The 22,114-nt window shown below is 35.4% G+C and overlaps 1 protein-coding gene across 2 annotated transcripts in view; it reads left to right on the top strand.

Annotated features, from left to right (window-relative positions):
* The window catches only part of Hers (Histone gene-specific Epigenetic Repressor in late S phase), a 239,432-nt gene that overhangs the window by 198,656 nt on the left and 18,662 nt on the right, over positions 1-22,114 (top strand). For both annotated transcript variants that reach the window (XM_072535621.1, XM_072535622.1), the window contains exon 7: positions 11,412-11,613. In XM_072535621.1, coding sequence (XP_072391722.1) covers positions 11,412-11,613 — 202 coding nt within the window. The remainder of the gene's footprint in view (positions 1-11,411; positions 11,614-22,114) is intronic.

Below are 22,114 nucleotides of genomic sequence, written 5' to 3'. Positions count from 1 at the left end.
GTGTTTGTATGCCTGTTGTGTTTGTTGTGTTCTGTATTGTAAAAAGGCTTTCTTCTTTTCTTCACATTTTGTCTTCACTTCATCTCTAAACCATGGTGCTTTCTTTTTTGATATGTTAGTGTTCGTTACTTTCCTCTCTCTTGGTGTTTTCTTTTTTGATATATGTTAGTGTTCGTTACTTTCCTCTCTCCAAGTGATTCTGTTGCTGCATTAATTATATTATGTTTTTCCCAGCTTTCCTCGATGCTATCGTTTTCTAATATTTCATTCCCAGCGATCTTCTCTGATATTCTTTTCCTCTATAAGTATTCCGTGGATACCGTATTTAGTCCTTCAACTTTGATTTTTTTTGTGTTGGCGCCGCTCTCTTAGGAGGGAAGTATTGCAGGATTATTCTTATTTTACATAATACTAGGCTATGGTCGCTACTTACATCTGCGGAGTTGAGGCATCTTACGTCGATTATTTTCGATGGATGTATATCTCGGTTGCTTATAACATAATCTATCATAGATCTTTGTCCATGAGTGTTATTAAATGTATATTTGTGTTGGCCTTTGTGGTCAAAAAATGTGTTGTTTATTCTTAGTTCGTTATTTAAAGTTTATCATCAGTTCTCCATTTTCGTTTTTGACATCCTCGTTATGTTTTTGCTTAATTCCGAGTATTACTTGATTGCCTATTCGATCATCTTCCCTCTGACTTGATCTACTACTTGTAATTGGTCATAGAATGCTTCTCTTTTTGTTTGAGGCTTGTTATTTTCTGGGCCGTATACTCCAATGATTTTCAGGTCTTCCTTCTCCGTTCTTATCTTTGCTGTTTTTATTCTTTCTGATATGTATTGACACTCTTTGATGTGATTTTGGTACCTTTGGTGTATTAGTAAGGCTACACCTTCTTTGGCCCTGTTTTCTTTTGCTACTCCACTGTAGATTAGTATGTATTCACCTTATTTTGATTGTCTTTTTCCTTTCTTTTTTGTTTCCTGTATAGCACAAATGTCTATTTCTTTCTCTTTCAGCACTTGGGTTATTTTTTGGTCCCTTGAGTTGAGCGATCTGATATTCCAAGTGAAGACCACACGGAAGAAAGGCGAAATGTCACAAAGAGGTTAATTCGAGAAAATTGAATTTTTAACTTTCAAACCCTAAACATCATCATACAATTAAATATTTTGCTTACTTCTTTATTTAAGTAGTCTTTATACTTATTTTGTAACGTATTATTTAATCAACGGAATTTAAAATAAAACACAAAACTTAGAAACATTGCTTTATGTAAACACAAGTCACTACAAACACGGGAAAAAAGCGAAATATATGACAATTTTTTTTCTGATCTTCATTTGTCTAGCTTTTATTATTTTCTCCTCATTTTGTTTACGTTTTTGTTGTAAGGTAAGCCTCTATAGAACGATCTAGCCCTTTCGGATGTGCAAAACTGACTCAAGTGGACCAGATCGTTAAATTTTTCCTTAGAAATTTTCCTTAGCTCTAAAAAACATCTCTATGAAAAAAGAGAAAAGGAAGGGAATTTTTAAAACAAACTCACCTGTATCTAATTTTGGTGGCAAAATAAACTGGCTCTCGGGTAGTTGCACCTCATCGGAATTTGTAAATGGTTTGCGTATAATTGACGTCTCCCATTGTCCATTATAGGAATCTCGGTGTTTGAAAAGGCGTGGATGATCTTTCAAAATTTGGAAGTGGAAATTGAAACGTCAATAAATGTATTTTAACCTTTAATTGTGGCTTATTCCCATTTAAATATTAATCAATATTTCGAGTTCTCTGATTGGTCTTGATTTATATGTTGGTTTAGTTACGTAAATTTTGCCCAAGAATAGTAACCAGTTTCTTATAAGTGATTGATCGACCTCTACGACATCGAACGGATTTGGTTTTACTCGACATGATCTAATTTCCGTGTACCAATCCTCAGGAAGTTCAGCCATAATTTTTTGGTTTATCACACCCATATCTCGATCGCACTCCATGTAAGAATGACCTCGTATTGGGAAGGTTACTTTGATTGAGTCCAACCTTTTTGCAGTATTAACTACATAGTGAAGATAACGGAAAACAGTGAAGTTTTTATTTTGGCCGCCACATGAATCACAGAATATGTGGAGGTGACGAACTGACAGATCAAGCTGAACAAAGATAAAATGGTGCAGAAATGACACTACTTCGTTTGAACCTTTGCCTCCTATGGTTTCTGGAAAACAATAAAATGTAGCATTTCCTCTTGACAATACATGAATATTAAAGGAGTGAAGCGTCAGTTGTCTCTTATAGTAGACGTCGTTGGTCGGAATATTTGGAGTGGATAAATTTTTTTCAAAATCCATAGATACTGCTTCACAGTTAACATTCTGCATTGCTGCTTTCCTTGCCCTTCTCTTTATTTCATAAAATGCTTCCGCTTTGGATGTGTGTAGGCTATTTGACAAAGTTATTCGATTTATCTCAACTTCTATCTTTTGTTTTTCAGAGGCATCAATTGTTTCATTCAGTTTATTGTGAAGGACCTTAAGTTCAGCCAAGAAATGATCGCAAGCACTACACGTATCACTCCGCGGATAGCCGAAGCTAATGTTAAAATGCTTATTAAAGATTTGTCGATATGTTTCGAAAGACAAAGGAGCGCCCTTATCGGATTTGTACATAGTGTACATTTTCTTAATATTTAAGTCATCCGGAAGGTACATTTTCTTAGTTTTATTTTTACTATAATGGCTTTCTCTTCCTTTAAAACCCTTTATGTGTTCAATAACTTCATCTAGCTGTTGTTTTGTTAATGCGTGTTTTTTTGGATTTTTTCCGCGTTTGTCAATTGGTGCACTACCAGTAGCTTTTAAACTTTTTTGAATATTTTCAAGCCTCTTCCGACCAATGCCATGAAGGCTTAGAAAAGCTTTAAAACAAACTGGGACGTCAGTAGTTTTATCGTCAGTCGTTATTCTAACTCTAAAAGAATACGTTGCATCATGCAATCTTGATGTAGCTTCATCTCGGGCTCTTCTTTGCTTTACGGGCATTAACGTTATTAGGCCTGCCAAGTAAATATTTTGTTCATCACGCCCCATACGGTTAAAATTGTTTATAATGTTTGATCGATTTTGTTGATCTACTGTTTTGAAACACTTAAGTCTCTTACATTGACAATCGTCACCTGTTTCATGGCTCTGTTGTCTTAACTGCTTCATTACTTCATTTATTCGACCTGTAATTTTCCTTTTTCTAGTGTTTTTTTCGCGACACGTATCATCTCTTTCACTATCCGTCATTTTAGAACACAATAACACGCACTTTTTTTAATGAAGGCTAATCGAAAACTAAACGTTTTTAGTAAACAAAATGCGGCGTGTACTCCCCCGACGTCCCGACAAGCACTGACATTCCACCTTTCTCGGATTTACGCGAGGACCATTCGCCTTTCTTCCCTGTACGAAGAATTTTGTAACGTGTTTTAAGCTATGAGGATTCGTCTTTTTCCCATGTTTGAACGACTCACATAAAACTACTACTAAAAACCTACATATTGCTGCTCTGAACAAAAAATAATCAAAAATTGACATTTCGCCTTTCTTCCGTGTGGTCTTCAAGTAGTAATTCTCATTTGGGTTTTGGATGTTTTTCTTCTTCTACTTCTTGGAGATCTTTCGATCTGTTTAATTCTGAAGCTGCCTCTGGTTAATTTCCTGGGAGGTAGATTGCCAACTATCCCTCCATCTTTTAGGTGGTCTTCCGGGAGGTCTTGAACCGAGCGAGTTGTGTTGTAGGGCAATTTTTGGGAGTCTATTCTCATCCATTCGTCTGTACCACATCCTTTTACGCTGCCTTCCCCATCTTACAATATCTTGAATTTTGCACTGCTCTCTAACGTTTGTATTTCTCACCCTGTCTCTTCTTGTTTTGCCCACTATTGTTCTTAGGGTTTTCATCTCGGATGTGTTTCGCTTGTCCATATTTCTTGCCGTAGTCGTCTTTATAGTATCAATCCGGTTCCGAGGCTGTACATTGCTTCTTTGAGCGCAATCACCCCAGGCAGTGTTGCATCAGGAGTATAATTCTCGTAATTACCACAATTTTCGACTGATGTAAATTTACGACAAACCATATAACTTTGAGTCACGTGTTAGTTTTACTTCTTCTTCAGCCAGTTTCTGTCCACTCTGAACATAGGTCTCCTTCATATTTCTCCATGCTCTTCTGCCCTCTGCTATTTGAAAGCACCAGTTTAGTTGTGCATCTGGTTTGATCTTGCTGAGCTACATATTACTACACTCGCGATCATAAAATCCGGGTCACCTTGAAAATTTCAAGTTTCTGGAATATTTTTGTCTCTGGTGCAATAATAACCTTTTTTTTAGGCTAACGTATTTTTTATTTGTCATCAATGTTTGTTTTGAAAGAAAAAAAAACGGTTTTTTATTGTTTTTATTGAAAAAGCAGAAAACAAACCAAATAGTTGATAAAACAGGCATACGAAAAAAATGGAAAATATAGAACGTGGTAAAATGTCAGTAAAATTTCAATGACTAATATCGTGTATTGCCTCCACTTGCTCTAATGACTTCTTGCAGGCGACAGGGCATACTCTCAATTTTTCTCCAGATTACATGTTGTGGTATGTGATTCCACTCTCTCACTAACAGATCCTTGAGCTCCTGTCCGTTGTTAGGAAGAGATGTTAGGGGTTGAATACGTTTTTTCCAATTCGTCCCAGATATGTTCGATGGGATTCAGGTCCCGAGACCTAGCTGGCCAGGGTAACCTCGTAATTCCAACCTCGTATAAGTATTGCATACTGATGGCATACCGTGGAATCGTGCGTTCGCGCGTTGTTCTGCATAAAAACGACGTTTTTTCCAAGCCTTGCCATGGTATGCATAACATGTTCTTCCAAAATCTCCTTAATGTCCCTACGTGCAGTTAAGGACCCATTTTCGATGAAGGGTAATTCTGTGCGGTAGTCGGAAGATACACCTCCCCATGCCATGACCGAGCCTCCAGCAAATGGCATTCTTGGAGCAATGCAAGCTTGTGAAAATCATTCACCGGTTCTCCTCCAAACTCTTACACGTCCATCGGATCCAGTTAGGCTGAAACGGGATTCATCTGAGAATAACTCTTTGTCCCCATCGTTAGTTCCCCAATGCGCGTATTGTCGAGCAAAAGCTAGTCGTGCAACTCGATGCGCCAGGCGAAGTGGCGGTCCTGTAGCCATTACCCGAGAAGATAGTCCAAAAGAACGAAATCTTCTTCTAACCGTTGCAACGCTAACATTGCGATTTCGTACTTCCTGTAAACGATTTCGATGCATAATCGCAGTTGAGGTCCGGTTTCGTAAAGCCTGAAACACAAGAAAACGGTCATCTCGTACCGTGGTCATTCTTCTTCGTCCAGAGCCTTCTCCGTTTGCTATCCGTCTGGATAGCAAACCCTTCTCCTGAAAGTGTTGAAGCACTCGTTGAACCGTAGAAAGGCTTACGCCAACAGTTCTTGCGACTTGCCGTTGAGTGTGACCGTCTTTCACAAGCGCAACAATTTGTGCCGTTTTAACAACAGTCAAGGGTATTTTTGGCACAATAAACACTAATAATGGCACTAATAAACACTAATGGTGGCAATAATAAACGTTTGTTCGTTGCGTTTGAACAGAAAGTCCAAGCACAAATGAGACATTTAACACAAGCGGCAGTTACAGGTACCGTTCATTTTGGGAAGTGTGCGCTTTCCCTCGAAATCGGCACTATTGAAATTATTTGTTGCAAAGGAAACCGCTAAGCCGACAACAATTCCCAGAAACATGCATTAGTTCGTATTTGTGTTATTATTATTTATGATAAAGCTCGTTAAAATTGAAATATCGGTGATTTTCAAGGTGACCCGGATTTTATGATCGCGAGTGTATTTTATGTATGCAATATTTTATAACACATCTAACTTTGATTCTTTGACGAATTTCTTCATTTGCTTTTCTGTCTCTAAGACTAATACCGAGCATTTTCCTTTGCATAACATTGCTCTTTGCATAACTCTTAATTGTTTTTTTTTCAAGACTTTTTCTTACAGTTATCGTTTTAAGCTATCATTATTTTTAAATTTCTGATAAGCAAACTTTTCGGCCTGAATATTAAACTGAATATATAAGTTAATAAAAAATTATGTAATTAAGTAAAACTTCATAAAAATGATTGTACAAGTTCCAAGAGAAAACAAGAAAGGTAATTTATAGTTAAATATAGTTAAAGTATTATTAATGATACAAGTACGAAGGTTTTTCTAATTTTTTGCCCAGCCGGGTATTCCAGCTCAGATCAATAACCGTTAATAAAAAAGGCTTCTTTGAAAAGTTCCAACATATTCACTCAAGGCCAATGGGGCTGTTAAAATTTAAGTTACATCATAGTTCAATATTAGTAAAGCAATCTGTTGTTGTAAGGGCATTAACAATTTCTGTGAATCATATATGAGAACATTCTACGTTAATTCATTACATCTGCCCCTGTCAATCACAATTAGCAGGTGAAATGGTTATCACAGAAAGGGACATTAGTTCTGAATATCAATAGGCTAATTTACAACATGCTCTAATTGGCCGTATGACTAGAGAAAATGGTGAATAATTAAATACAAATTAAATTACGGAATTGTTAATATTAGAAATATAATTGGACAATCTTAAAATTATTTCATTTCAGAAATTAACACGTTTGTTTTGTTGCAACAACAGCTAAAATATCGAGAGTTTTTATTTGATATATGATACTTGTTTCACGAATGGAAAAGTTAACTTAGATGTGCTAGCGATTACGCAAACTTAAAATAAAACTCCAAAATTAGATGTTAGAAAACTGAAAGAATATATAAAAAGATATAAAAAACAAACTCCAATAGAAAATATACGAAAACTTTGATAAATTAGATACTAACACCTACGAGATAAACCAACAATGGGAAACATTAAAAAACTGCCTTCTCGTTCCATGCAAACGGATATTAAAAGAAACGATAAGAAAGAGAGACAACTGGATGACCGACGAAATACTCGTCAGGATGGACCAAAGAAGACAAGCCAAAAACAAAGACAGTCACAATTACAAAATAATTAATAATGAAATAAGAAAAATGATACGAGAGGCAAAACAAACTTACTATGAGGAAAAAATGTAGAGGTAGAAGATCTTCAGAACAAATACGACCTATTCAACCTACATAAAAATGTTAAAGAAATGGCAGGGCTGCAAAAAAGAAACCACAACACAACTCTTTTAGATAAAAATGGAAATATTATGATAACGACTCACGACAGGCTAAAACGATGTAAAGAATATATGAAAGAGCTCTTCGACGACGAAAGAGGAAACCTACACTACATATAATTCGAGGACAGAGAAACAAGTATAGAAATTACAAAGGAAGAAATATTTTATGCACTAAAGAACACCAGAAATGGAAATAGCCCGGGGCCAGATCAACTGCCTATTGATTTCCTTAAAATAATAGAAGATAAGTAAATGGATGTCCTCTTAAAGCTCTTTAATGAAATTTATCAGTCGGGTGATATACCCATTGAATGGTTGACCTTAACATTTATTTATCTCCCAAAAAAGAAAAATGCTAGAGAATGCACCGACCACCGCACCATAAGCCTGATGTCTCACACACTTAAAATGTTTTAAAGATCATACATAAACGCATTTACCAAATACCTGATATGGATATTGAAGAAACCCGTGAAGCTCTCTTTGCATCCAAAGTATTAATCCAGAGATGCTTGGATGTGAACCAAGATATGTACGTCTCTTTCATAGATTACAAGGCTTTCGATAAAGTCCGCCACAAAAAGCTAATGGACGTTCTCAAAGCAAAAGAATTACAATACAATGACCTTCCAATTATAACAAATCTATATTATAAACAGCAGGCACACATACGCATTAATGAACACACAACAGAAGATTTTGAAATTAAAAGAGGTGTGCGACAGGGGTGTGTATTGTCACCACTACTATTCAATGCATACTTTAAAGAAATTATGAAAAGAGCTCTTGAGGGAGAAACAGTAGAAATAAAGGTCAATGGAACACCAATTAACAACATTACATACGCGTACAATAATATCATAATAACAGACAACCTCCAAGACATCCAAAAGCTAATGATCTTGGCACTATCTTATTAATTAATCACACAAACAATTATTATAAAGAAATCAAAGTTCGAATAGAGAAAGCACGAACAAACTTCAATAAAATGAGAAAAGTACTTTGTGCAAGAGAACTGAAATTAGACTTGAGAGTTAGGCTGGCCAAGTGATATATTTTCTCGACTCTGCTTTACGGGATAGATGCATGGACACTTAACGCATCGACTACTAAAAAGTTGGAACCATTTAAACTGTGGGTGTATGGAAGAATCCTGAAGATATCCTGGACGGAGCATGTAGCAAACAACGAAGTCATGATAAGTGTCAACAAAAGAATGGAGATATTGGAAACCATCAAGACACGAAAGCTGCAATACCTGGGGCATGTTATGCGTAATTAAAGATACAACATACTTCAATTAATTATACACGGGAAAATCCAGAGCAAGAGAAGTGTAGAAAGGAGAAGAATATCATAGTTGCGTAACTTGAGGGAATATTACAGACGCACATCAATCGAACTATTCAGAGCGGCAGCATCTAAGATCAGAATAGCCATGATGATTGCCAACCTCCTTCGCGGAGATGGCACGCAAAGAAGAAGAAAATGAGGAAAAAGAGCTGGCTATTAGAGGTGGAGGAAAAGAACAAGATTAAGCAGCTGGAGGGTTATGTTGTATAGAGCATGAAAAATAAGAAAGTAAGACTGAGATATGGAAACCTTGGTCTGGACGAACATTAAGGATTATTTTAGACCCTATCTATTTTCTCTATTTATAGATAGCGAAATTAAATTGACACCGATAATTGCTTATGGTCCTAATAAAGGCGAAAATAAACCAAGAGTTTTTTCGACAAAATAACACCTCCTACTATTGTAGTTTCAATTCTTAAACGGAAGTCATTTAGAAATACAGATCATTTCTTAACAAATTTTTTTACAAGAATGGAAATGGACTTTGCATTCAATTCTTAAATAAATACGTCTTCTAGTTATGACCATACGAACTGCCCAATGCTTATTAATCTACCCAATAAAGGAGTTTATCATCTTCATTATTTGCTCAACAACTCTTTGTGGGTCTTAGCTTGTTCTCTGATTTTTCGCCATTCTTATCTGTTCCTTACATTGTTGTTTCAGTTGCTAATCTTTAAAGTTTTCAGATCGTGTTATACTGGTCTCATATATCTAAGTTTGGGTCTTCCCTTTGATCTTCTCTATATTGGCGTCTGTCTTATTATTTTCCTTGATATTTAATTTTCCTGCATCCATTCGACATGTTCTATCTACTGCAAACTCAGGATTTTTTGTTCAAATATCTTCCTTATATTTTTGAAGAGTCTCATCTTGCTTTTGTCTTGAATTTTTGAACTGTGACTGGTAGACATGCTACTCCCTATTTGTGACCATACCGCATGTTTAGTCGAGGAGGGCAAAACTGTTTGTCTCAAGTTGGCCATTCATAATTATGTCTGTATTTTTTAATTTGTTGATTTACATAGATTCCAATGAGATAGCTTAAGGCCCTTTATTTTTAATGTGAAGAATTTGAAATTGGTCATAAAAAGAATGCTTATGGTCTAGAAGGTGAAATACGTACATAGAATCTGTTATTCTGTTAATGAAAGCCCTTTTGTGTTTTGCTATACGTTTGTTAAAATTTTTACCAGTTTGACCGATGTAACTTTTTGGGCAGTCGCCACATTTAAGTTTATATATATATATATATATATATATATATATATATATATATATATATATATATATATATATATATATATATATATATATATATATATATATATATATATATATATATATATATATATATATCACTGTATAAGTGCTTTTTCTTTTAGCTCTTGTTGTTCTTAATATATTTGCCTAAGTTTTTGTTTGTTCGGAAAGCCGATGTTATTCCTTTCTTTTTTATGTGTTTGGCTCTTTTTGATATCTTGCCTGTTTATGTAATCGAGCCAAAGGTACTGGGTTTTTTCTCTGGTGGCAGAAATACTAATTTCAGGACTTAGTAGTCAGTATAGATCGTGTCATGGATAGGTTTATGAAATACGGAGAACTCATGTTTGTTTTAAGTAGGATAATTTTTAAATCTAGAGAATTTATTGATTGATTCTGATTGATGATCGATCCAGATTGATTTCATTTGATTTAAAAATCTTTTTCCTAGTATTCCTCCTACAGAAACTTTTGTTCTAATAAAAAACCGAGATGATGATTGATCCAGATTTCATTTGACGAAAAATTATCTTTTTCCTTCGTCAATATACTTTCGAATGCCATATGGAACAACATAAAATACAACTTTAAAGTGTTTTTGGTGCCCTTCTAGAACAATCAACAACAAAGAAAAATAAATCATATATGGCCGATGAGATAGAAAAGACTTTGTATTGTAGACGAAAGAAAGAGTGCAAAAATCCAACAGCAACAACAAAATAATTTAGAACTAAAATGCAGACAAGCTAAAGAGAACTGGATAATTGTCAAATCTCAAGAAGCAAGCGCCTGCATGCTCTGTATGACAACGTATATTTTCATAAAAAAAGATTAAAGAAATTACTAGCACCTCAAGAAAAGCAGCACCTATAACATCTCAAAAACAAAACAGAAAATTGATCTTGGATCCAGTAGTTATATCCAACACATGGAAGAACTATGCTCAGTTGCTTTTTGAAGATCTGATTCAAGTTCTACATTGATTAACTAATCAATAACGTTAAGGAAAGAAAGATTTCCTACTTTGGCCATATGCTTAAGGGAAGAAAATATTACATTCCCAACCTAAGTTTGCAAGGAAAGGTACAGAGTCGCCGAGACCCAGGAAGAAACGTTCCTAGCCAAGAAACATTAACGATGTAGCCACTATATTTCAGGTTTGATGAATATAGCTTACCTAAGGCTCAGCATAAGGCGGAAGAACAAGAAGAATATATCAAATATATGGAAAATATTAGTGTTGTTCTGTCAGAAATACCTGTCTCATCAAGTGATTTATGTTATTCTACAGATTATAATAATCTCTCTCGCCTCTTTTTTAACTCTTCTACCACCTCCCATCTTTTCACTCCTACCATTTCCTTCGCATTCTTTCCCATTTCTTCGAACAAACAAACAAAAATAACACATATTGATCGCGGCAACTAAAATTAATTGAGTTAACTTGTTTACTGAATTCTGAACGTATTAAGTACATAATCAGGCAAATTAAAAAATTCGTTTTTCTTTTCAGGTCGTATCAGCCACTCCTCCATCGGCCAGCGGTGCATCATATTCGAGCGCACCACCGCCAACAATAATGGAGACCTACGCACCTCCTCAAACTGCGCTAGTGGAAAGCTACCAACCACCCCCACCAGCGCATTACTACCCGCCACCAGTATATGGACCACCAACACCTCCTTGCTACTCTTCGAGATCAATTCCATATATAAGTAAGTTGATAGATTTTTAATTTATTGTTATATATATATATATATATATATATATATATATATATATATATATATATGTTCGGATAATTTTTTTTATATATATAATGTATATCTTTACATGAGATCAATTTAGTACATCAAATGATCAATGTTTCAAAACAATTTCCTTATTCTTTACAGGGAAATTTGTTTTGGAAATCGATGCACTCATGATAACCAAATGTCTTCTTGATGAAATGCGTCCCAAACATGCATGATTAGGAAGCATGTTAGCTGGGAAAGAAAGTGAAACTTGAGTCATGACAGAACTTGGTAGTGACTACTGCTGTATGTCATTTGATTCGAAAATTAGGATTTCTGGCTGCTGAAACAGCTAAGTTTTCTAACTACATACTGTTTTCTAACTACATACTGAAATGTTCTGTTCACGGCTCTCCAGCAAAGTCTATCTCCAACAATTAAAATACTTTGGACATGTTATGAGAGCAGACACAGAAAAGATGGAAAGACTTTTTAACCAAGGAAAGGTATAACTAAGAGATATTTGGAGACGGACAATACACAACATCACGATGACCACTACACTTCCTCCTGAAGGTCAGGACTGAAAAGAGAGAGAGAGAGAGAGAGAGACAGAGAAAGAGAGAGAGGGAGATGCTGTTGAAGATATGATATAACAAGCGGGTTCAACAACACTGTTATGTAGTTCTATATAGTTCATATACCCATTGGTCAGAGAAGAAGAGGAAGGCACATAACAAGGTTCTCTGATAATATGGATGAAGACATGAGAAATATGGGAATACGTGCTTGGCGGAGGAAGGCGATGGATAGGGACGGCTAGAGAGAAATTCTTGAGGAGGCTAGAAATGCATGCAGAATGACGATGATGTCTAATGCTACTGTTTAATATTTGATGGAAACTTTGCCGTAATCACCTTTTATTGTTTGGGGAAAGCTTATTGAATTCCTTTCCTTAGATTTTACAGCACCAAATATTATAGGACCATGGAACTGTTAAAAGATATTCCTTTGATATAATTTAACAGACTTCAAGGCTTTGATTCAGTATGTGTTTGGTTTTATCAGGTTGTGTACAAGAGGAGAATAAAGAAATATAGCACATCATCATCATCATCATCATTCTGGCTTTACAACCCTGGGTGGGTTCTAGCCTACTTAAGGATTTTTCTCCAGTCGTCTCTATCCATCGCCTTTCTCCGCCAAGCACGTATTCCCATATTTCTCACGTCTTCATCGATGTTATCAAGGAACCTTGTTCTGGGTCTTCCTCTTCTTCTCTGACCAATAGGTCTATCAAGGAGCGTTTTTCTAGCTGGGTCATTTTGTTCCATCCATATTACATACCCTTGTCATTCACTGCTCCATAGATTCGCCTTAGTACTTTTCTTTCGAAACATCTCACATGTTTTCATTATTTTTTGTTTAGAGTTGGGATCTCTGAACCATATGTTAGGACTGGGCGTACTATTATTTTGTATAGTTTTATTTTTGTATTTCTCGATATAATTGTGGATTTAAGGAGAAGATTGACCCCAAAATAGCATCTGTGGTCGTGCAAATTCTGCGGTTTATCTCTGCGGTAGTATTGTTTTCAGTGTTAAGGAGCGCTCCCAGATATACAAATTCGTTCACTGTGATTGCGTGCTGAGTTTCATATACTTCGTTTTGTTGGTGTTTATTATTAAACCCATTTTTGTAGCTGATTCTTTTAATGCTACATAGGCCTCTCGTACAGCGTTTTCCGTTCTCCCAACAATATTGATAGCATCATGATAAGCCAGGATTTGTACTGATTTATTATATATTGAACCAGTGGTTGTGATTTGTGACATACGTATTACTTTTTCCAGAGCCAGATTGAACAGTATACAAGAGAGAGGGTCTCCCTGGCGCAGCCCGTTATTTGTTTTAAAAGGTTCAGACGGTTCCCCCTAAATTCATACTCTACATTCAACTCTTTCAAGAGTTAGTTTTGTTAAATTTGGCTAAATTTGTAGGCTGCTTTGTAGTCTATAAATATGTGATGAGTACCAATGTCATAGTCCAGTGTTTTTTCCAAAATTTGTGTTTCAGGGTTGCAATCTGATGAATTGTCGAGTTACCACCTCTGAAAGCAGCCTGGTATTTTCCTACTATCCGTTCTGCATTTGGTGCCATACGGTGACATAGCACTGTGGAAAATATTTTATACGCTGCATTAAGAAGCGTAATTCCTCTGTGGTTAGAGCATTCAAAGATATCTCTTTTTTTGTAAACGGTGCAAAGTATTCCAATATTCCAATCATTGGGAAGGGATTTCTGTGTTAATATTTTTTTATAAGCTGCTGTAATGCCATTATGGTATCATGGCCACCTTTTTTATATAGTTCAGCTGGGAGATTATCTATTCCGGGTGATTTCTTTTTGACTATCTTTTTAACTGCATCTTTAACTTCAAGAATCGTGGGTGGTTTCTCTTACCTCTCGTCTGTTCCCCTTGCCTCATCACATTTGTCTTCCAGGTATTCTTCTTCTTCCTCTATATTAAGTGCCTGGTTAAAATATTCCACCCATCTATTCAATAGATGTGCTAAATAGAGCACATGTAATTTCAAATCGGTAGATTCGTCGGGCAGCGCATACCTACAATATTATTTTTTTGTCTATACTCAGTGGAGCACCCAGGGGAGGTTTTGGGAGTTAAACCACCCCCAGGGCTCTATTCCGACACTGTTACTGACAAATTTTAAGGACTCAAAATGGAGGTAGCATCATAAAAAAAAAATCGGTGCCCAACCAAAACCCCCCAGAGGGAAATTCTAGGTGCGCTACTGTCTATACCTATACACATTCTAGGGTGAAATAATTTTCACTTCTTTTGACGACTTGAACATAGAGCTGCTCAGCCATCTTTTAGTTGTTGTTTTATAATTTAATTTCTAAATTCTTTTCTTTACGTAATATTACTCTGCGAAAGACACAAATTAATAAAACTTAATACAAAATATCAAGTAATTACCTACAAAATAATTAAATTACACAAACAAAATCAATCGACAAATAAAAGCAAACTTTAAACACTATAAATGTCATTGAATAAAGGAAACATCCTTCATATATATATATATATATATATATATATATATATATATATATATATATATATATATATATATATATATATGTATATTATATGTATTTAATTATTTCAAAAATGACCAGGTATTGGAAAATCAATACCTGATAATACGTCATTTGTTTAGAAGCCCATAATTCGACAAAGTCACAAACACCGTTATTATCGATAAACTATAAACTAAAAGGCATTTTAAGAACTATTACCAAACAATACAGCTTAAGTATTTCTCCAAAACGTAAATACAAATCTATTAAATACCAGTAAGTTAATAATCTTACAAATCAAAAGACAATTAGCCCCGAATAACGGAACAAATTGATATAACGCCAGAAGTTATTTTCTTAAATAAAATGCATAATCGGCGATAAGATAAGATGTTTACACAAGTAAGATTAGGAGTGATTCACAGGTATAAATTGTGTATACTGAATAGAATTCAATGCCAGAAAAAGTTGAGCTGATGTTTACATCCAGTTGTTGTTTAGTATTTGCTAGTTGAAGTTGCTCGTCTGCATTACCGATACCGCCATTATTCTGATTTGTGACGTATACCAGTACGTATTGGTAGTACCCGTTTTATGAGGGTTTCGCAGAACCAACCAGGTTTATCGGACCGTATTTATTTCGGGCGAGTGATTGTTACAAATAATAAGTGTTGTTTTGGTACATTTTAAAGATGTTTTTCGTTTTTTGCCGTTATTGATTTTTGGTTTAATTCAAAAATGTCACGTAGAGCAACGTTGCGTACGAGTAAGTAGATCTTAATTAAATTAGAACTTTCTGGAAAGTATTTCTAAAGTGTTCCATTCTTCCTTGTTATTTGTATGATTATTAATGGCAACTAGAATGCACCTGCCGGTGTGTATAATCATGTCAGCTCCGACATCAAAATTTGTTCCATCTTTTCAAGAGATGTTCGGTTTGTAATTAATTATTTCGTTAATTAGTCGATAATAATCCAATTCCTTTATATATTATTTCCAATTTTGTTTGTTTTCTATTTTTTTCTCATTGATACGGTAGATATTTAGTTCTTGTCTCTCCGTCTTGTAATGTCTTTCATTCTTCTGAGAAATCTCATTTCGCTAGCTTAGATTCTAGAGTTATCTTTTTAGGTGATCAGCCAGCCTCCACACCAATATAATAGAGTAGGTGTGATCATTGTCTTATAAAGTTTTCTGTGAATTATTCCACACATAGTCCAATCGTCAAGAGTTTTGACCCCCAAAAATCATACGAACAAGCTGAATTTTGCCGAGAATATCAATTTTGGGACCTCAAAAAAGATGCAAAAAAGTTTACCACTTTAACCCCCGGGCTGTTCCCTAAAGCCCCCCTCGTAGGGGAGTAAAAACGCAAAAAATCGATTTACCAAGAATCTGTATGATCATGAAAAAAATATTTCAAATAAAAAATGAAGCTGAGATAATTTTGAAAAAAAAAAAAATGTTTATTAGCAGTTTTTGCGTAGAATAAACCGTTCTCTCAAAAACAACGCTTGAAGCGGACCATACTTCAAGGTAAAGTGCATGGGAAAAGAGGTCCAGGACGAAGAAGAATATCCTGGCTGCATAACCTGCGAAAATGGTTTAACTTAACCACTACCGGACTTTTCAGGGCAGCAGTCAACAAAGTCAGAATAGCCATGTTAGTGTCAACATCCGTTACGGATAGGCACCATAACAAGAAGAAATCCCCCCTCTAAGGGGGGTTTAGGGGAAAGCTCGGGGGTAAAAGTGGTAAACTTTTCCGCATCTTTTTGGCGTCCTAAAATTGACATTTTCGGCCAAATTCAGCTTGTTTGTACGATTTTTAGAGGTTTATTGGCAGTTTCGTCTCTGACGACTTGAGTAATATAGAAAGTTCCTAGGTAGAGTCCGTTTGACACTTTTTGACCGATTTTATATTCTTTGCATCAAAGTTTATAGCAGAAGTTGGTAAAATAACTATGACATTTTCTATGTCCGGTACCAATTCATCATCGTGTTGGAGTGTTAATACAAGCAGTCTGTCAAAATCAAAGTTACAGAATGGGGAGCAGGGAGATCCGAATAATATGCTATACAGACGATGCTGTAAGCTGTATTAGTCGCCGAAACCGAAAATTATCTCCAAAGATTATAGCACGTTTTCAATACAAGCAAAAATACAATATACTTAGTCTTCTGAAATGTTACATTTTTTAGGCGTTATCGTGCATTTTTCAGAGGACGCAATTTTATTTTTTTTTTAGTTTTTGTGGTCACCCACCACTAGGCTTACCATAATTATGAAACTCTTAACCGGGACAGTAAATGGTGGATAGGGTAAAGTATAAAAAAAAACGATTAAGCTGCTGCCAAAAATTTGTATTAATAGAATACCTATTTTTTGTACCATTCATACCTACTTCTCGCTTGTATGTACTTTTTTTAAAAAAATGTTATTTTTTTTTATTTTTTCGTAAAAATCGTTACATGTCATATTAAAGTTTAATTTACAGTATAGTAATGCTTGTACGGTAGACTCCAACATACGTCTTCTATCGTCCGACCAAATATGTTTCATCATCGAGAAGACACGCTCTAAAGGAGCAGAGGTGCCTGGTAAGCACAAAATATATTGCACCATTTTTACCAGGTTGGGTGTATCGATGTGTTGGTTATGAAAATGTTTAAATAGTAGAACCCATTTGTCAACATAATCAATTTGTATCGTCGTGGAATTCCATTCATCATTCTTTGATGCTATAAAAACTTTCGTAAGTGACAGCTCGTTAAAAAGGTTGTCAGTATTAATATTTTGTCGATCGTCCGAACCGTGTATTTTGTTTATAATTTCAGCAGATCCTTCGATTTTGTCCCATTTTAATACCTGATTCAGTCCAATCCATTCGAAAATGTCGGCTCCTCCGAAACTGTCTTCCCACAATTCAATGTATGAAATGCATCGTCGGTAAAAATCAGTTACTTCTGTTTGAAATTTATCAATAGCCTGGCTACTACCAAGATTCTTTTATAATAATTGTTTCGCTCTTTGTGGTACAAAATTGCTGTCCATGCGTTCTTGAAGATTAGATTTCAATCTTCTTAATTCCAAAATAATGTCAGTCGCACTTGCTTCACTTTTTTCCATGGGTAGTACAGTCTCAGCTAAACATAAAGAAAAGACTAAGAACACAAATATCAGAACAAATAATAAGCTATTTTGGACATGTGCTTCGAAGAAATGGTCTTGAAAAACTTACCATCCAGGGAAAAGTAGAAGGCAAAAGAAATAGAGGTAGATCTCCCACACGATACACGGACCATATTGTTGCTACCATTGGCGCTCCATTGTCAGAATGTGTTAGAATGGCAGAAGATAGAAAAACGTGGAGGAACGTTGGGAAATTTAGCTAATAGCTTCATGATATCACGATACCTGCATCAGGTTAACGACTAAGAAGAAGAAGAAGTACAGTCTTGTTAAAATTGTTTAATTGTCCATGCACAAACCCAAAATATAACTCACCCGTTTCACTTTCAAAAAAATCTCGCATTGCACGTGGACAGTTACCTTGGGAAAGGAAATATGCTTTTAGTCCTTCGTATATATTTACAATTTTCTCAATTGCCGGCAAAAGAGAAAGCAATCTGGTACTTCCATGTTTGATTAGGTTTTTATATTTCACATCTACACATTCACAGAATTTCTTCAATTGAGGTACTCAAACTGTGTAGATATGAAAATGTTTATATATTTTGACAACTAGTGCTTTAATTTCGATGGGTAAACCATCCACAGCATTTTGAATTGCATTGTGTACAATATGTGCGCCACATCCAATTCCTACAATATCTACACCGAGTTCTTGTTTAACTCTTCTGTAAACATTATTTTGTCCTCTTCTATGTACACCTCCAAAATTTGTATTACAATCGTCGCCACAAAATGCATCTACTTTTTTTGTAATGTCATGAAGACGTAATGTTGAAATTATATTTTGAGTCAATATTTCCGATGTCTCATCCTGAACGGACTCAAAATTCAATAGTTTCACATTTACACCTTCTAATGGTAAAAAGTATTTAACAATAATCGGTGACAGTTTGATGTGCTTTTTATTTGAGGTGTCGATAGTAACACTTACGAAAAAAGCCTTAAGTCGGTGCGTAACTCTGACAAAGACAAAGGTGCCAAGCCAACACATTTAAAATGATCGCTTCACATTTGGTTCTCGCAACCCCAAATTTTGATTAAAAAAATTTTGAAATCAATTTCGACGTACAATCAGATGTTTTGAAGCTTACATCATGCATTGCCGTGTGATAAGCGAATGTGGCCTCTTTAGCTGCAATTAAGTTAAATAGTTTTGAATGGGATCATCATTTTTAAAAAAAATTTTGATATAAGTACTTGCGTTACACCAGTCTTGTGTTTTGCACACTTTAAGTGATCATTGATATCTGCTCGCCCACCGTGTGCAATTGAAAATTCTGAAAAACATTGCTGGCATTTCACCCTGCTATTATCACTACAAAGATTTTTTTATAAAACGATAATCTTTTTCAAGTTCGCTTGTGAATTTGCAATTTCTTTTCGGCATTTTAAATCAAACACAGCAATTAAATAAAACAAAGTGTTTTCGTATTTTACCACCGGTCACAAAAAAACAAAATGTAATGGCACTTCAAATGATTAGAGTAAACTGAGATCTGTTTTTTTTTAATTCATTAATTCTTGATTTTTTTAATGTTTATATTCGTTAACGACTCACTGAAATAATGTGTTAAGGAAATGTGATACGGTGAATTGCTGAATTGGACATTTTGATGATTTCGAGAATTAAGCACCTCTTCTGTGGGAACCCTATTAAAATATCTTATCAATCAGATGTGCAGTCATCATTATTAGAATTGTTTATATAATACGAACGTGAATAATCTTATTTATTCTCAGTAAATATAAATCCAGGAGGAAAAAAATCATTCGTGAAATCACTTAACAAAAATTCAAAATTACGACAGTTTTGTCAAACCGGGACAAAATGACAAACCGGCCGGGACTCCGGGACTGATGTCTAAAACCTGGACAATCCCGGTTAAACCGGGACGTATGGTAAGCCTACCCACCACACGTCTCCCCGGCCCACCTCTGGAAAAATGGGTTCAAAAGATGTTCGCGCTATATCTCGTAAACTAGCAAACCTAAAGAAAATTTTATGCATCATTTATGACAAGAGAAGTGTCAGAAGAAGTGGAGATAAGGAGAGGGGTCAGGCAAGGTTGCATACTGTCGCCGTTATTGTTTAATGCTTATTCTGAAGAAATCATACAAGAAGCTTTGGTAAACTAGACAGTCGGCATAAAAGTGAACGGAACAACATTTAATTAACAACATTAGGTATGCCGACGATACAGTCATAATAGCCGACAACTTGGAAAACTTAGAAAGAATAATGAACAAAATATTAAGATATAGTGGAGAACTCTCTTAACATCAAAAAAACCAAAAAGAACAACAATACAAACGAAATATTAACGGTAGGCGTCCAGCAGATTGAGAGAGTAAAAAGATATACTTACTTGGGAACGATAATCACAGAAAATAACGATTATACTGTAGAAATAAGAGTCAGAATTGAAAAAGCACGTGCCAACTTCGTGAAAATAAAAAAGATTTTATGCAGCAAAGATCTGACATTGGCCCTCAGAATAAGGCTAATTAAATGCTATGTACACAGTGTACTCTACTATGGAGCTGAGTCATGGACATTGAACCGGAATACAATAAATCGACTTAACGCGTTTGAAATGTGGACATTTAGAAGATTGTTAAGGATTCCATGGCTAGATAAAGTCACGAATACAGAAGTGTTAAGGAGAATAGGCAGAGAGAGGGAAATGGAAGATACAATAAAAGAAAGGAAATTGCAATATCACGGTCATGTGATGAGAGGCGAAAGATACAACATCTTGAGACTCATAATTCAAGGAAAAGTAGAGAACTTGAGAGAGTGGTTTGGTTGCAGCTCAAGGCAATTGTTCAGAGCAGCTGCCTCGAAGGTCAGAATAGCCACGATGATTGCCAACCATCGTCGCGGAGATGGCACTTAAAGAAGAAGATGATATTACTACAGCTTTCAACAGAACCATTGGGGCACACTGCAGAATATTTGAAGACTTCGTTTTTGGCAACCGCACATAGTTCCACTTTTTCTCTTGCATCTGCAGAAAATTAATTTTAGAAGTTCGGAGAGTGCTGGAGTTTTGGCAGTTTCGATTGGTATCCAAATGTTTTCCATGCTGTATTCAGAACCAATCTGTAGGATTACAGTGACTGCCTGGTGAAAAACTCGGAGACTGTTGAATCTTGTGTTGGAGGAAGCGATGATAATTTAAAAATGTATTTTTTGTTGCTGTCTTGACGAATCGTTTGTATATCATGGTGTCCAGAGAATCATCTTTATTTCCACCATACAAAGAGACGGAAAAACGTTCGACAACGATAGTGGGCAAAGATGGCGCGATTTTCTGACTGGGAAATAATTTAGCTCTTCTGATGGCTAATTCAGGATTATTATGTAAAATTTTGATGACTAATTTAAGTTTGGCGATCTTGTAAGCTGCTGATGTTGTGTCGCATCCTGAAAAAGCATAGAGAAACAGTAAATTCTCTGCAATGACTTCGCCATATATAAAACTTAAAGGACAGTAAAATTGATTGGACTTGCACCCTTTTGACGGGTTTAAAAAAATACATTGGACTGCTTCCTTCGAAATGCAGTGAGCAAGAAGACAAGAATGTTAATGTCCTCTTCTGCGATATTCACAGAATCATAGGATAACGGATGATGACTGTATCTGCATCAGATTCAGCCTGGTCGACACTAAAACCCACTTCTGATAGAGCAGTTTTGAGAAGGTCTATTAAGTTTGTTTTGTTCTTTCCATTATCAAGAAATATATCTTGGGATAAAGTTGGTACGGTGTTTTTATTAAACTTTATCCTGTCGATTGGTGTTTTTTCGTGTGACGCAAGCGCTCCAACAACTTTGTTAAAACCAAAAAAAAGAGCCTCAAGCTCTTATATATCAATCCATTAAAGTATACTACTTTAAGAAATCTTGAAAACTTCCCGTTAACTTACTCACCAAATTACACGAAACTATTTATATGTTTAGTTATTACAACAAGTTGATAACTGAAACACGAACCATTGAATAAAATGATAATCCGTCTCGGTGTCGCAGTATCGTCGTATGACTACAGTGAATTTATATATATAATTTCAAGGTTACACAAGTCATGAAGTTTCTCCAAACCTGTTTTATTGGATATATTTCCCAGAATTGATATACTTTTTAATGTTCACTACTTAATTCTCTATATTTTCCAT

Source organism: Diabrotica undecimpunctata, chromosome 6 (genome assembly GCF_040954645.1).
Source record: "Diabrotica undecimpunctata isolate CICGRU chromosome 6, icDiaUnde3, whole genome shotgun sequence".
Lineage (NCBI taxonomy): Eukaryota > Metazoa > Arthropoda > Insecta > Coleoptera > Chrysomelidae > Diabrotica > Diabrotica undecimpunctata.
This window is presented reverse-complemented; position numbering and strand designations above follow the sequence as displayed.